General features: G+C 38.1%; 2 protein-coding genes across 2 annotated transcripts; one reads left to right on the forward strand and one right to left on the reverse strand.

The window, feature by feature from the left end:
• Positions 1 to 954: 954 nt before the first annotated feature.
• On the forward strand, positions 955 to 1,890 carry LOC308418100 (olfactory receptor 51I2-like; the record flags this gene model as incomplete). Its single annotated transcript, XM_080913428.1, has 1 exon — positions 955 to 1,890. The coding sequence occupies one exon, from the start codon at positions 955 to 957 to the stop codon at positions 1,888 to 1,890; it is 936 nt and encodes a 311-aa protein (XP_080769554.1).
• Positions 1,891 to 9,615: 7,725 nt separating this feature from the next.
• On the reverse strand, positions 9,616 to 10,554 carry LOC308418097 (olfactory receptor 51I2; the record flags this gene model as incomplete). Its single annotated transcript, XM_080913425.1, has 1 exon — positions 9,616 to 10,554. One exon carries the CDS (start codon positions 10,552 to 10,554, stop codon positions 9,616 to 9,618), a length of 939 nt encoding a protein of 312 aa, XP_080769551.1.
• Positions 10,555 to 14,621: the final 4,067 nt, after the last annotated feature.

Below are 14,621 nucleotides of genomic sequence, written 5' to 3' on the forward strand. Positions count from 1 at the left end.
GCAATAGCCAAACTCTGGAATTATGTTAGGTGTGTGTCAGTAGATGAATTGATAAATTAAATGTGGCAAATGTGTATATATATATATATATGTATATATTTGTATGTATGCATGTATGTATGTATGTATATTTGTTTATATACACACATATCTCTCTGTGTAAGCATGAATTTTATTTTTCTATAAGAAACCATCTGCAAAAAAAATATATGTACAAAAGAGAATCATATTAAACAAAATAGCCAGACTGAGAAAGAAAAATATTACCTTACTTATTAGTGTATTTCTATGTTCTTCTTGCAGACTTTCAGATGCAATGGCTATGCATGTGGCCTGAACAACACTTTTAAGGCTATCGAATTAATGTAGCATATAGTATATTTTGTCCCAAGGAAACATGAACACACAGGAAACAAAATCAAAAGCAACTAGGAATGGCAGACACTGGGGCTATTAAACTCAGGTGAATAAACGAGGGGCTCAGACCACAAAGAGGAGGTGAGATTCTGGGATGGTATTTGAGTGCAGGGAAAAGAAGACAGGCAGCTTGGAATCTAGTCAAATGGTGTCATAACAAGCATAAGAGAATAAATCAGCCTTAATGTATTAAGAACTGACTTCATTGAGCACTTACTTTATAATTATGTCTGAAAATCAGAGGGCAGAAAGGCCAGATTAGACAGATGTAAACTTCTGCAAACAAATAAGATGGCACAAGAATAAAGGGCAAGTTTTAGAAAAAAGGGTCAAGGGATATCTCTGGGGAGTTATAAAGGGAAAGAAAGGGCTTATCCAGTTAGTTTTTTCTAGATCTTTCCATGGCATTTGGTGTAAGAATCTAAGCATCATTTCCTCCTATGTTGGGACTCTTCCTGGCCCCTCACTCTTTCCTTTTCCCTGGCCCTTTTTCACTTCTCTCTGGTGCATCTCCCTCACAGTTCCTTAGCAACCCTGATGAGGAACTTCCAAACAAACACCTCAAGCTTCATACTAACGGGCTTCCCAGAGATGGGGAGTCTGGAGCACGGGCTGGCTGCCCTCCTGCTGCTGCTGTATGTTATCTCCATTGTAGGTAATGCTCTGATTCTTTTCATCATAAAGGAGGAACAGAGTTTGCACCAACCAATGTACTACTTTCTGTCCCTTCTGTCTGTCAATGACCTGGGTGTGTCCTTTTCTACATTGCCTACGGTGCTTGCTTCTATGTGTTTTCATATCCCAGAGACTGCCTTCGATGCCTGCCTGGCCCAGATGTTCTTCATACACTTTTTTTCCTGGACAGAGTCTGGGATTCTCCTGGCCATGAGTTTTGACAGGTACGTTGCCATCTGCAACCCACTACATTATTCCTCAGTGCTTACTGATGCCCGTGTGGCCCATATGGGTATATCCATCATCATTCGCAGTTTCTGCATGGTCTTTCCACTTCCTTTCTTACTGAAGAGGCTACCCTTCTGCAAGGCCAATGTTCTGACCCATTCCTACTGCTTACACCCAGACCTGATACGCTTACCCTGTGGAGATACCACCATCAACAGCATGTATGGGCTGTTCATTGTCATCTCTGCTTTCGGTGTAGATTCGATGCTCATCCTCCTCTCCTATGTGCTCATTCTGCGCTCTGTGCTGGCCATTGCCTCCAGGGAAGAAAGGCTGAAGACACTCAACACATGTGTGTCACATATCTCTGCTGTGCTTATCTTCTATGTGCCCATGATTAGTGTGTCAATGGTCCACAGGTTTGCAAAGCATGCCCCAGAGTATGTGCACAAGTTCACATCCCTGGTCTATCTCTTTGTGCCTCCAATGCTCAATCCTATTATCTATTCCATCAAGACAAAGGAGATTCGTAAGAGGCTACACAAGATGTTATTGGGTACCAAGTTCTGATCAGTGATGTTTCTTGAAACACAACATAGCTTAGAAATTTTGGTTATTGATGATATTTTAGTGTATTAAGATAGTTTCAATGTATCAAGATAGATATATTAAATGTGGTCTTACATTTGGGAGTATGCGTTACACGTAAGATACAAAGGTACAACCTAGACACAACCTGCAACTAAAAACATCTTGTAATTAATTACATCATAGTTTGCTGAAATTAATTTCTTCCAACCCAACAAAAATGGCCCTTTATTTATGCAACACCTATGTTTTCAAGTAATACAAACTATATATATATATATGTATATTATATATATATATATATAATGTATATATGATAAAAATAATGAGTTCGAATATCATTAAACTTCAAACTTTCAAGTTAAATGATAGTTATTTGACCATGGTGACATGTACTGCCATTACTCAGGCACTGCTCAGGGAAAGAGTCAAAGTGTCCTAAGAAGACAATAAACATGTTGAGTGGGAGATGAATAAGTGACTAATGGAAGGGGTTGTTCCCTTTACCTGTTTTGACAGTGTGGCCTACAGTGTTCAGGAATATGGGTTCATGTTTCTTCAATGAGTAGTACTGCTTAAGGAGCCCCCTTCAAGCTACAACAGAGACAGAGACCAAGAGATGAGACATGTCAGGCAGGTCCTAGAATCACAGTTATGAAGAGACAGAAGCCTTCTGAGATCCAACGTAAATACAACCCAGATGACACAGTGAGGTAGGCACCAGTAGAAACAAGCACAGTGGGCTTCAGACTTCTACTGGACAATGAGCAGGACATGGTCTAAACCAAATTTAAGGAGGGTAATGGAGAAAACACATACATTGGGCAGAAGTCTTTTAAAAGTTGTATCTCTTTACATCTTTTAATAAGATAGTAAAATAAGTTTTGGAGGCTAAAGCTATATGGACCAAATAACAGGACAGTGACCAAAACACAAGAGGGCATACATTTGAATTGCTCCTAAACGCTTACCCTTGAGTGCAAATAAAGCAACAGAAGGGAAGGAGGAAATGGGCCAGGGAGGGCTTGTGAGGAGATTGGGAAGGGAAAAGGGAGAAGGCCTGTGATCAGGATGGAAAATGAATAAATAAATTAATGAAAAAGGAAGATAAACGTGGAAATATTGGGTTAGTGAGATGGTTCAGGTAGACGAACTTGCATCCACTCCTGATGACATGGGTAAGATCCTCAGATCCAATAGAATTTCGTGGGACAAAACCAGCTCATGAGATCTGTCCTCTGACTTTCCCTTGCTTGACATGGCACAGACATGCCTGTGCTCACACACACACATACACAAAATAAATCCATTGAAAAAGTTGAAGCTCAGTTGTAGCTGTACAATTTAGTTACATAATAGAGCAGAATAATGATGATTTAGTCCTTGAATCATATTGATATGGGGGAAATGCTCTACACATATTGATCATGGGAACTATTAGTTATTTATACTAATAAATATGTGTTTTGCTTTTCTACTGCTTAGTAAATATGGACCAAATCCATAAATTATGGATGTGTAATTTTTTTCTGAGATAATGTACTTGTTCTTACTAGCAAAGTAAGTATTTTATATAGGGTATTAATTTATAAATTAATTAAGAACACATTAAAATATTTTTATTGACTAAGAAGATTAATTATTTTGAAAAAACTATGTCTGATAATAAATAAAAAACATTGTCTAATTTGTACATTTTTATTTCCAACAACGTTTTTATAGTTGGATACAGTTATTTATGGTATTTGTAGAAATATTTTTGTAGACATTTGTATTTAAATGCTGGGTTGCATTTCTTTCTTCTTTTTGAATATCTACTTATTTCATGCATATGAGTGCACTGTATCTGTCTTCATAGACATCATATTATTGCTGTGAATTAAACTCAGGACTTCTGGAAATAGAGTCAGTGCTCTTAACCACTAAGCCAAGTTGTATTTCTTAAGCATAATCACAAATCCTCCATCTTGCTGAATAATTATTTGAAATATTTCCAATCTACTACTTGTCACCCTCTTATATAAAGGCTTTGTATATGTCTTCTTAACAGCAATTTGAATTTTAGAATTATTTTACTTACTTTTCTCATTTTCAAAACTGGCTTTGTGTTGTGTGCAGTGTAACAAAAGGTATTTGACCATCTGTTAAGCCATAGCTTGATCATAGTTACGGAACCACTCATCTCAGTTAACAGTAACAATAGAAAGTGGATGTCAAGTCCATAATGAAATGAAGATGTAGTGCAGTATCAGAGTACCAGCCCAGCAGGCATCTGGCCCTGGGTTCAATCTCCAGCACACAGAAATCTTGTTTTCCCAGCTTGTACTTACTATATGTTCTTATGGTACTTACCCTTTGTTATGCCTTCAAGAAATTAATGTGGACATTTATTTCACCAGTGACACTATTCCACTGCACTGCACTACACTTAATTACAATGATAGACAAATACCATATGTTCTACCCTTATATAAAATTGAAGAATGTGACCTCTAATTACTATAGGTTATAAAGGAGAGGGTAGATAAAAGGCATATATAGAAGTCTTGAGATTGTACTTCACATTGAAGAGTTTTGGAGGTTTAAATGAATTTCAATGCAAATCTTAAGTGCATGTAATTATACATGTACAAATGAAGTCAATAAATTAAACATTCATTTAGTGGATAATTATTTCCTTTATTTTATCATATATATCTGATGAACTAATTCCATGTTTATAATGGAAGGAATGTATCTTTTATTTACTAAACATAAAGAAGATAAGTAAGTAGCAACAGATAAATTTCTTCCTAGCTGAGGTCACTGAGTTCACAGAGGTCACTGAGTTCATGGCTCATCACCATAATTAAAAAACATATCCAGTTGGTAATGGATCAGTGAATCCCCCCCCCCCTTCTTCTTTCCTCATATATTACATCCCACCCAAAAGTCTCTCCCCCTTATTTTCCCAGATTGATCTCCCTTCAGAAAAGAGCAAGCCTCTCAGGGACATCAACCAAACACTGCATAATAAGCTACAGTAAGACCAGGCACATACCATCATATTAAGGTTGGAGAAGGCAACCCAGTAAGAGAAAAAGTGTCGTACAATAGGCAAAAGTGTCAGGAACAGAATTTGCTCCCACTGTTAAGATTCCCACAAGCAAACCAAGCTACTCAGCCATAGCACATATGCAGAAAATTTAGGTCAGACCCCTCCAGGCTCCCAGATCTCTGTGAGTCCCTAAGAGTCCCAGTCAGTTGACTCTGGGTCATGCTCTCCTGGTGTTTCTCTGATCACATTTGTTCCTCTCGGATCCTTCCTCCTCTTCCCAGAGCTCTGCCTAATGTTTGCTGTGGTACTCTCAGTCTTCTCCCATCAGTTTCTTTTTTTTTTTTTATTTTTTGAACAACTTTATTTTAAAAAACAAAGATAAATGTACAAATTTTAAGGATTTTTGCATAAAAGTATACGAATACATTTTTGTCAATGTTTGGCTTTCTTTTTTCAAAGGTTTGATAGTGTGCATTAAGGTCTTACTAGTTACAATGAGCATAAAGTACATGTAAAACAGGATGTAACCCGGAATTACTCAACGTTTTCTTGGTGTGTAAAGATTGAGCATAATGACTTTTTTCTTTTCTTTCTTTCTTTTTTTTTCTTGAGCTTCACACAGTCTGTGAGTTGTTTCTGGAGTGTTCAGAGCTTTCTGGGATTAGTATCCCATTATCAGTGACTGCATATTATGTCTGTTCTTTTGTGACTGGGTTATCTCACTCAGGATGATATTCTCTAGATGCATCCATTTTCTTAAGAATTTCATTAAGTCATTGTTTCTGATAGCTGAGTAGTACTCCATTGTGTAAATGTACCACAATTTTTGTATCCATTCATCTTCTGAAGGACATCTGGGTTCTTTCCAGCTTCTGGCTATTATAAATAGAGCTGCTATGAACATTGTGGTGCATATATCTCCCATCAGTTTCTAGATGGAGTCTTTCTGGTCTCTTTGATGATGCTTTCATTAGGTTCCAGTCCCAGCACACTTTACTGGCAGGACAAACTGTAGTTGGTTTGGTGGCTGTCTTGATGTCCCAATCCCTTCATTTGAGGCCTTGCCTAGTTACAGAATATGGTCAGTTCAGACTCTGTGTCTCCCATTAGTATAAATCTTTGCTAAGGATACTTTTGGAGGTTTCATGGAGTTTCCATTGCACTAGTTTCTACCTTGCTCCAAAATACCCTTCTCCCCATTCCAGTCATTTCTCGGAGTGTTTTCTTCCTCCCTCCATTCCACTTGATCATTCTGTTCCCAACCCACCCACCCCCCAGTTTATTCATAAAATCTATTCTATTTACCCTTCTCAAGGAGATCCTTTCATCCTCCTCTTAAGCATCCCTTATTATTTAGCTTCTCTGGGTCTGTGGATTGTAACATGATTGTCTTTTACTTAATAGATAATATCCTCTTATAAGTAAGTACATGCCATGTTTGTCTTTCTTCATCTAGGTTATCTCACTAAGGATAATTATTTCTAGTTCCTTCCATTTGCTTGTACATTTCATGATGGCATTGTTTTTCACATCTGAGTAATACTTTATTGTGTTAACCTGCCCATTTTCTTCAGCCATGTGAATCCTCGATTGATGAGGAAATGTCCTTGGTTATACATAACCTAACTCAGAAGATGAACACATTGTGCCATGCTTTGCGTATTTTATGAAGCCATAGTAGATGAAGACCATTTTCAGGCCAGCAGAACTGCTTCTGTGGCTGAGAAATTATGGTCTGAGAAGAGCTGGTCAGATTTCAAATCACTTCATTGATTCTGCTTCATGATACATAGAAAATCAAGCTGCTGCTAGGCACTGCTGGGGGCACCAGTGCTATTTTCTTCTGAGGACTATTTCAGAAGAAACTTTTCTTCTTGAGTTCCTATGGAACTTTCTACATCGTGACTAGAAGGCTTCTTATATTCTATTTTAAATTTTATTTGCCATAGGTATCTTACAAGTCTTTTTAACATAATGTTTTTTATTGAACATCTGGAAATTCCACATAATGAACCTCAGTCACGTTCACTTCTCTCCATCGTGCCAGGTCCATCTCTTGCCCTGTGGCCTCCCAGCAAACAAAACATGAAAAAGAACTCAGTTCCAATTTGTGTTGCCCATATACTCATTGGAGCATGGTCAAACTCACAGTGTCAACCCCCTAAAGGTAATGGAGTTCTTAACCACAAGGCAAGAGATAAAGTCTTTTTTTCTGAGCGTCTGTTCTTCTCAGCTCAGTCCTTGCCATAGAGGATGACCCATGTATCAAGGATAAGGCATTCATAAGGGTACATGTATGACTATACTCTCCGTAAACTACGAACTGTTTACAGTTTATCTTAGTGTGGATGCTGTCCAACACCAAATTTTCTTAAATCATACCTAGGTTTGGGGGCTTAAAAAACAAAGAAATTGCCCTTTAAGTATTTCTCCTGGGAGTAAACTGGATATTTTGTTATTTCAGTATGAAAAACTGTTAAGTTCAGAACAACAATAGAACACAGTGGTGGTTGTCTTAGATCTGCAGAGGTTATAGTCTCAGGGGTGGCCTTCCTGTGGTTATAACAATCACTGTATGAGCAGTCACAACAGCCAAAACAAGCAAAATGAAACTCCAGCCTTTCCCCTGTGTTTCTGAGAAGCATCAGACCTTGTATTTTATGGAGGAGAAAGTGGACAGAGTCAGAGGCCATTTGAGGAGCCTCTTAGTCTCCTACTCCTTGCTTTCTCTCTCCCTTTTTCTCAAGTATTTTACATATAGGTATACAAAGGTAACACATTTACATAAGTATATACATATATATGTAGTATGTATATGTGTAACTTAAATTTAAATTTTCATTAATTAAGTAATTATTCACTTTACATCCTGATCGCAGCCCCCTCTCCTCTCATTTGCTCTCAAATAACCCCTCCTCACCTCCTCCTGTGTTTCACCTCTGAGAATGGGGAGGTCCCCCTGGGTACCAACTCACCCTGCCACAAGTCACTGCAGGCCCTTCACTGTCTTTGGATGGTCACCAGGGAACATCTTTCTTTTATCTAGTTAATTCCTTAACCCTTTTATTTTCATCAATATCTTTACTTAAAAAATAAAATTTTATGTCATTAAAATTATTATTTGTATCCTAAAGCAAGATAAAAGAGGTTTTTTTGTTGTTTTTGTTTTTTGTTTTTTGTTTTTTGTTTTTTTTTTTTTTGGCTCACAGCAGTTATTTTTAAATGGACAGTTCCATTTGACTGCAGAATAGACATCTTTATTTTCCTTTTGAAATAATTTTGATATAATAAATACTCAACTATTCCCGAAAAAAGCTAACTTAGTAGGCCAGTCAACATGTTTGCTACTGATCACATAGATCGTACTCACAAATATTGACACTATCAACATTCACAAAAAACATCCTCCATTGTTACCCAACATTCGTCTTTGACATTTACCCAGTAGGGCCGTGCGTACAAAGGAAAATTTTGGATCATTGGTGATCTCTGCTGTTCTAGGTCTCTAGCTCAGTTTTCCTGACAAGATAGATTCCACAGTCACCCCCACTTGTTGTCTGGCAATAACCAAAACCTTAGGCTGAGGAATTTCCCAGTGTATGTTAGCACTCTGCCATCAAAGAAATGACACACCAGGAAAAATCATTATAAAAGAAGGTCAGAAAAATTTATTTTTATTGCCTAATTGTAAATCATGAGTGTTTTGTGTGGAATATTCCAGATTTTTATTTTTTATTTTTTGGTTAACTAACGATTCTAGAACATAATTTCTGACATCTCTTAGCATGGAATTGCATCAAAGAAAATTGTTAGCCAAAGAAAGAAAAAGAACGAGAAACCAGGCCTCTGGCACATCGCCCACCCTATAGGAAGGTCTGTGATTTAGGTATCTATCATATTTAGATATCTGAGCCCTGTCCTTGGAAAAAAATAAATGTTGTAGATAGAAAAGATAGAGAAAGTTCTCAGTGTGAGTAGCTGACAGTTTTCAGAGATTGTCTTTGTTTTATTCAAGTGTTCATTCATTCAAAGTATATCAGAGTTCATCCTTGAAATAAAAGTAACCTGTAATCACTTAGAGCAGTAGTGTTGGGAAAAAACAGACAGCAGTGGTGATTTTATGCAATGAAGATTAGACAATGGAATGGTTTTCATACAATGTAATGGTATTCACACAGACACTGCAGTAGGTTAGAAAACAAACATAAATTTAATCTCAAATATCTCTATAATGTGTAATTCATTCTCTCTGCCTCATGTGATTAATATGAACATGACATCTGTCAATGCATATAAAGATTTTAGAATACAACGTGCCACATTTGATGACTCGGTAAAATTGTCCCATTAGGAAAATTTGTTACTTTATGAAAACAATTCCTAACCTAAATTAACTGTAAAGTGTTACATAACTAATCAATTGTCTCCAACATTTGCCTGTCTGTGAGTGACACAGGTGTTTTCTGAATGCCTCATTTATATCTCCTTATTGTATGTTTTAAGTTTTGTGCCTCCCTTTCCCTTATCTCATGACTTTCCCTCTAATTACATATCCATTGTATACTTATGATATTGACAGTGCTAATGCTGAAAATTAATCATAATGATGATAGCATCAGTGAAAATCTATAGGCGATGTAATCATCAGACCCTAAAAAGAGATGTGGAAGTCACAATTTGATACGTTGAAACATACGGAATATGGCACGGCGGATCTCCTTTGTCTTGGCACTGTAAATTAGAGGATTAAGCACAGGGGGCACAAAGAGGTAGATATTGGACATGAGGACATGTATGTATCGTGGGGCATGCTTCCCAAAGCGGTGGACTGTAGAGACCCCTATCATTGGCACATAAAATGCAAGAACAGCCAAGATATGTGACACACATGTGTTGAGAGCTTTAAGGCGTTCCTCGTGAGAAGCAATGGCCATAACAGAGCGCAGAATGAGCACATAAGAGAGGAAAATAAAAAGTAGGTCCATGCCGAAGGTAGACACAAGAACAAAGAGTCCATAAATACTATTGATGGTGATGTCAGCACAGGCGAGCTTCATCATGTCTGGGTGCAGGCAGTAGGAGTGGGAAAGGACATTGGATCTGCAGATCGGTAGCCTCTTGATGAGGAAGGGCAGAGGGAAAAGGGTGATGAAGCTTCTGGCAGTCACTGCTAACCCCATCCCCGCAATGAATTCATTGGTGAGAACAGTGGCGTAATGCAAGGGATCGCATATGGCCACGTAGCGGTCAAAACTCATAGCCAGCAGAATCCCCGACTCCATCATCGAGAATGAATGAATGAGGAACATCTGGACTAGACAGGCCTCAAAAGCAATGCTGCGGGCATCAAAGCAGAAGGTTCTGAGCACAGTGGGCAGTGTGGCCACCGACATGGCCACATCACTGAAAGACAACATGGACAGGAAGTAGTACATGGGAGCATGGAGGCTAGGCTCCACTCGCACAGCCTGCAGGATCACAGTATTTGCCCCAAGGGCCACAGCATACATCACACAAAGGGGCCCTGCCAGCCAGGGGTGGAGGCTCTCCAGACCAGGGATACCAGTCAGGAGAAAGGAGGCAGGGCGTGTGACATTGAACAGCGCCATCACAAGAGGAACCCAGGATGTGTCTTGGGGTCAGATCTCTTGCTTGGAGAATTTCAACGTTTGTGCTCACTGGAGGACAAGAAATTCAGGAATAATGGATACAGTGAGACAGTATCAACAATTAAAACCCGGTGCACTCATGAAACCAGTGATTGGGAATAATGTGGGCACACTGATCCTGTCATATTTTTATGCTTCACAAGTTCCATCTAATGGGACAGAAAGAGGAGGAGGAGCAGGAGGAGGAAGAAGAGAATCAGGAAGTCCATGGTTCTCTAAGTCAGTGAGATAGTGGAAGGGTATTGTCTCTTTAGGAAGCCTTTCTTAACTTTGGGGATACTAAGAACTTCAGTGCACTATGGTTCCCAGCAAGTCAGTGGCCACCCCACTGTGCTAACAATGACCATCTCTCTTCTATTTTCAGTACTCAGCAAATGTGTGCCCTTGTCCCTTAATGTCTGAGTCTTTGAGATTCAGGACTGGTCACCCAGCATTGACTTTTGTGTTTCCCATCTTACTACTTCTATATTTAGGTTTTGTTGTCTAAGCTGTCCTTAAAATTGTGAGGCTTCTGTCTTATCTTCTAATCCTCTTGAGTGCCTACACTGAAGGTGAGTGCTACTATGCCAAGTCCAATTCTTTGCAGAGCCACATCAAACAAAATTGGAAGACAAAGAAGAGAACTGAACTGTTATGAAGGGAACAGAGAGAAGAAAGGCTTAAAGCATGAATCTGTGTGACAGGCAGGGCCAAAGTAATTTTAAGTCTAGGAACTCAAGTTTTTGAATTTTGGGGAGAAATCATGCCTGACAGAGCCATGATTACACCCTTTCTTGATGGTGCTGAAATTATGATCTCCCTGGATGTCAGTGAATAAAGAAACATAGACAACATTTTTTAAAAAGTAAATCTTTATGTTGGCTTTGCTATGTGCAAGGTACTCTGCAGAGAATTATCTGCTTGATTGCACATTTAATCCCTGATGGATGAGGAAATGGTCTTAGTGATGTCTGCTAGCCTCATAGGTCACGGTGAGTAAGTAATACACACATAGTTTACAAAGAGATCTGCAGGTCTGTCTGTCTACTAAGGATCTTGGGGAATCATTAAGACACAAAAGAAGGAAAAACTGAGGAATCCAGTTTATATTTCTGAGCATAGGTTTCCCAGGAACCATTGAAGAGAAGGATAAATGACTCAGCAGACATGTGTAAAGAAGCATGGCCCTAGACTCAAATGTAGCTTCCTTTGCTTCTGGGAATTAGACGATTTATGTTACTGAAGCCATGTGAAAGCTAACGTGATGGGGGAAGGTGCCTTTGGCAGAGGGTCAGTGGTTTAACGCCATCTCTGATTCTAATTTACTTTGGGGAAAAAAAAATCACTGTATCTATTGCTGTCTCATTAAGCAACATCATAAATTTTTTTCAGCTTTAACAATATTATTTAGTTAGGTAATTAATTTCTGTGAGGATTTTCATGGGTCTGGAAAGGAGCAAGAAACACGCAGAGCTGGTTCTTAAGGAAGTTTATTTACAGACTATAAATTTTGTTCTATAACACAAACGAGAAAGGATTAGAAAATGTCTTACTACTTCTCTCTCGTCTGTAGCTATGTCCAGCTGACTTTTCTTAATCTTTTAAATGTCCTGCGAACCTTTAAAACAATCTTTTTTTATCTAAAAGTTCAGCAAGAATGATTTTTCATACTTTGTGAGGTATATATTAGTTTTCTTTAATTGATATTATAATCATATAATTTCTTCTATAGTTTTTCTGCTTCCAATCCCATATGTCCCCTTTTGTTCTCTTTCAGATTCATAGCACATTTTTCATTAATTGTTTTTACATACACATATGTACCTACCTACCTACACACACACACACACACACACACACATACACCCCCCCACACACATATGTACTTATATATTTCTAAATATTACTTGCTTAGTTAGTATAATGTTACTTCTTTTCATGCTTCAGAACTGATCATTTTGTATTAGATGGTCACCTGGTGTGTCTCCTTTCAGGAAGACTATTTCTACCATTTAGAATGGAAAATGGAAAAGCAAATTTTGATTACTGGTGCTTAAGCTTTTAGGACCAAGGATAGTGGATAGTCCTGTGTTCTGAGTCTTGCTTTGCTACCTGAACTTGTGGCAATACTGCTTAACCTTAGAAAGTTTGATTTAGGAAGCTTTGAAGTTGACACGAAGTGAGCTCTTTGGCAGTGTATAGGATACTGAAAAACAAGTGAACGGCGGCTCAAGAGTAAGAACCTGTTTTCTAACCCATCACATTTCTGCCATCTCTGTTCATTCTTCTAAGGCGCTGGTGTTAGGACATCATCTCCCTAGTCTTCCACACTCTCACCCACTCTTATTCAAACTGCCCATCAGAGCAGGATTTCAGAAATCACCTGTCTCAACCCCACAAAGTTTTAGAACTCACCAAGAGACAAGCAGACGAGAAGCACTCTCAGAACATGTTGTGTTGGCTGAAGTGAATTTATGCCTGTTACTTTTATATCTTACCCTAGTCCCCACAGAGAGAGAACACTTATACTGACTTTTAGCCTGGAAATTCCTCATGGACCTCAGGTCTTCTGAGCTCTGTAAATGGAGTACAATTAAAGCATATGTTCTTTTAACTGAAATGACCTTAGCTAATATTTTCATCCTAATATGGTACATTGCCTGAAGATTGGTGAGACTCAATACCTGAGAAATCTCAAAGATATGTGCTAGGTAATGTGCAAACCCAGGAAACAGTGAAAAGAATGTGTCTCTTTTTGTTCTTATCCCTTTGAATGTGCTGAGTGGAGTTAGTTCTTCCTAAATCTTTGGTTGAAACCCAGTTTTCTCAGTTTTAGGGGTCCTATCCAGACAATAAAGTAGCCTTTGAAGAACAGTTAGAATATATGGTCTCATGTAACCACACAAGCTTTCAGAGTTACAACCTTGATATTTTTCCATGATCCACTTGCTAACGCTGATCTCTGGCTTCTTTAGTGAAGAGGGAAGCTCCATGGTTAATTGTGTACTTTACCTATTTAGTATGCAGAGTTGTTTTTTTATTTGGTGACCTCATATTCAAAGAAGCTTCTCTTCATTGTATCCCATTCATGTATTTGATTTAAGTAATTATGCCATTGTATTCATTTTTATGGGTCCATTCAAATTACCAATTTCTTTTTGTAAGGGTCATGTATTCATTTAAAGAGGATACAAGCCAGAATCATACAGTTCTCTCTAGGATGTGCCTCAAGCATGAAATACAAGGCTTCTACTTCTGCTCCATGAATACTCAATCTCGATGCTTCAATTACTTCTCATTCAACCTGAGATACGGCAACTTCAAATTATATCTTTAGTTAACATGTAAGAGTTCTATTAATGGATAGATTTAGTAACATCCCAGAAAGCAAAAATATCAGAGTTCACTTATGGTCCAGTCAAATATAAGAACCCCAAATATCCATTTGTTGTTAGCCATATGTCAGAGGGTAAGACAGACAAAAAAAAAAAATTCAAAGGTATCATTGAAAATATCAAATTCAGGAAATGGCTTCTAGCCCTAGGCCTGGGTAGGGGAAAGGAGGTGTTTAGAATGATTAAATAATATAGTCTTAAAAAAAGAATGCTACTAAAGATGAAAGTCAAAAGATTTGGGGGGAGGATATGCATTAGGGAAACTTGGGCTTTCATGAGTTTAGAGGAGAGGTTAATTGTGATTAAGATTTACTCCCCAGAGAAAGGGGTTTAGGGGACATTTATCATTTTTGTTCTGAGGAATTTAAGAACACACTGTAACTTGTTTCAAGAAATGTTGGAAAGCTGCAAAATGGAATCATGGAACCAACTAATGTTTCTGGTATTACTCACTTGTGTTTAAGTGGAGAACTATTGTTGGAATAACACCCCAAGAATAAAATGGCCACACAAAGCCCTCTCTGACCATGTTCTTGTGTTCTAAAGCATCAGGTGCTGAAGGGCAAAAAAAAAAAAAAAAAAAAAAAAAAAAAAAAAAAAAAAAAAAAAGAGGAACACAGTCGTAAGTGCTTA

This window comes from Micromys minutus (assembly GCF_963924665.1).
Source record: "Micromys minutus genome assembly, chromosome: 2".
Classification (NCBI taxonomy): domain Eukaryota; kingdom Metazoa; phylum Chordata; class Mammalia; order Rodentia; family Muridae; genus Micromys; species Micromys minutus.